The sequence below is a fragment of the Chaetura pelagica genome, unplaced genomic scaffold, assembly GCF_000747805.2.
Source record: "Chaetura pelagica isolate M959 unplaced genomic scaffold, ChaPel_1.0 scaffold275, whole genome shotgun sequence".
NCBI lineage: Eukaryota > Metazoa > Chordata > Aves > Apodiformes > Apodidae > Chaetura > Chaetura pelagica.
The window spans coordinates 8949801-8951955 of record NW_009953486.1 but is presented as its reverse complement, the minus strand read 5'-3'; the positions used below and the strand labels follow the sequence as shown (position 1 = coordinate 8951955).

General features: G+C 54.4%; 1 protein-coding gene across 1 annotated transcript in view; it reads right to left on the bottom strand.

The window, feature by feature from the left end:
* The window catches only part of PABPC1L (poly(A) binding protein, cytoplasmic 1-like), an 11486-nt gene that overhangs the window by 924 nt on the left and 8407 nt on the right, over nt 1-2155 (bottom strand). Inside the window, exons 11-12 of the mRNA XM_009998783.1 lie at nt 1851-1944; nt 375-505 (exon numbers count right to left, since the gene is read on the bottom strand). Coding sequence (XP_009997085.1) covers nt 375-505; nt 1851-1944 — 225 coding nt within the window. The remainder of the gene's footprint in view (nt 1-374; nt 506-1850; nt 1945-2155) is intronic.

Below are 2155 nucleotides of genomic sequence, written 5' to 3'. Positions count from 1 at the left end.
AGTAGTAAATGGAAGGAATCTGGTTTCTATTCTCAGGAAGGAATATTTCCCCATCTCCTTCCTGGGAGTGACACCCACCCTGCTTTTCCCACCTCTCACTTCCCGGCCACCTCGGAACCACCTCAGAGCTTGGCCCTGGGGAGCTGCTCTGAGCTCCTCCTTTTGCTGAAGGCAGGCAGGTGTTGGGGCACTGGGTGTGGTGCCATCAAACCAAGGCCCTTCCTGCTCATTTTTTACTTTAAAAAAACAAAAAGGCAGCTACTTGCTCTGTCAATGTCCTTGACCCATCTGCTGGGCCAGGGTCACCTTCCCCTGCAGCAGCAGGTAGGTAGCCCTTTGGGATGTGATTTGTCTGGGCACCAAGTGCCTCCTACCTTGGCATGTAGGGAGTCAGGAGACTCCAGGAGCAGCAGCAGCTCCGAGTTGTCGATCTCCAGCAGCATCCCAGTGATCTTCCCGGCCAGGGAGGGATGCAGCGCCTGGATCAGAGGGTAGAGCCGCTCACCTGCTCCAGACATGAGGGGGGACATCAGCACCATCCCAGACCTCCAGCATTTTCCAAGTCAGTGCAAACCAACCCTCCAGCCCTCCCAGCTTTGCCCTTTCAACTGAAAGGAGCCACGGGTGGTGATGGTGGGGGAAAAATCGTTGCTCACAAAGAAACCTGCTCCAGCAGGTCAGGACAACAGTGTTTGCAGGCAAAGTGCTGCCAGTCCCACAGCAGCACCCCCCAGACAACTAGGAGAATTAGCCCTGCCTGTGGACATACAAAGCAACTGGTGTGGAGGAGCAAAGCCACCTCTGATTGGCCAGGGACAATGCTAATTGCCCTCATCCTGTAATCCCATCCTCCAGCACGTGGATTATTTCACTGCCAGATCCCCCACCAGTGTTGCCAGGGTGCCTCAGCCCTGTGCAAATGCCTCCTTTTTCCCTCCTCAAATTACTCTGCTCCCATCCCAGCACGGGCAGGTTGGAGCTCAGCCTCTCCTGCAGAGCTTTGCCAGACACTCTCACTGCCAGGCAGTGGTTTTGCAGCTTCCACACCCTTCCAACACAGCCTGGATTTATTGGGTATTTTTAAGGCAGCATATCAGAGTGTCCTGGTTTTGCTGGGACAGAATAATAAAAATCATTTTTCTGTTCAGAAAAACTGTAGTTTTGAGAGGCTGCAGAGTCCACTTCTGTGAGAACAAGAGAGACCAGATGCTCTCATGTGCAAGTTTCTGCAGTGACCAAGGTCGAGGGTAGTTTTGAACCAGGCAGGTGCTGTGGGTGAGGAGCAGCAAAGCCCAGGGCAGCTGATCCAAGCTGGCCAACCCAGGCATTCCTACCAGAAACGTCACGCTCACTGTAAATTGGAACGCATGCAAGGTTGTGTGGGGCTCCAGCCATGGCTGCCTTCCTGAGGGTCTGGTCTGTTGTCCCACACCTGAGCCACACTGCTCCACTTGCTGGGACTGCCAGGTTCTCACTGGAGCTGTTGTGCTGGCAGTGCTGGCATTCAAGCCTGCACTGCTGGGACTGCACAGCTCAGCACCATGGTCTGCAGCTGAGCAGAACTTTGTCTCTCATGCTAACATTGGGGTTAATATTAGTTCATTGTTGTTATCCTATTACATCTGCTGTCATTTCAATTCATTACATTCTTCTATTACATTTCTGCTGTCATGTCTCTTCTCCTGATTCCCCCTCTTGGGTAGGGTGACAGAACTGTCCAAACAATGACACAGAGCAACCCCACAAAGGTTTATGGCTTCTCCCAGCAGCCAGGTTCCCCTGGCACAAAGCCCCCATCCCCCCGCAGGCACACGCAGCCCCACAGCCCAGCCCCCCTCCCTGACACCCACCTATCATCTGCTTCTGCTCCTGAGGAGGGGCTGCTGCAAGCATGGATGCTGTCAGTGGTTCCTGCCCTTGCACGTGCACAGCAGGTTCTCCCACCTGGAGGAAAAAACCCCAGAACATAACCAGAAACACGAAGGGAAGCAAGAGCTGCCTGGCTTGCAGGAACAGGGCTGCCCCCCAAACCCAGGGAGCATTTTTTCCCACTCCGAGCTGCTGACGCAGACTCCAGCATTGCCTGCTTGTACCCAAACACCACCTCCCAGGAAAGCCGGAGCCAGAAATCCCAGCTGTGTGGGTGGGGGGGCAG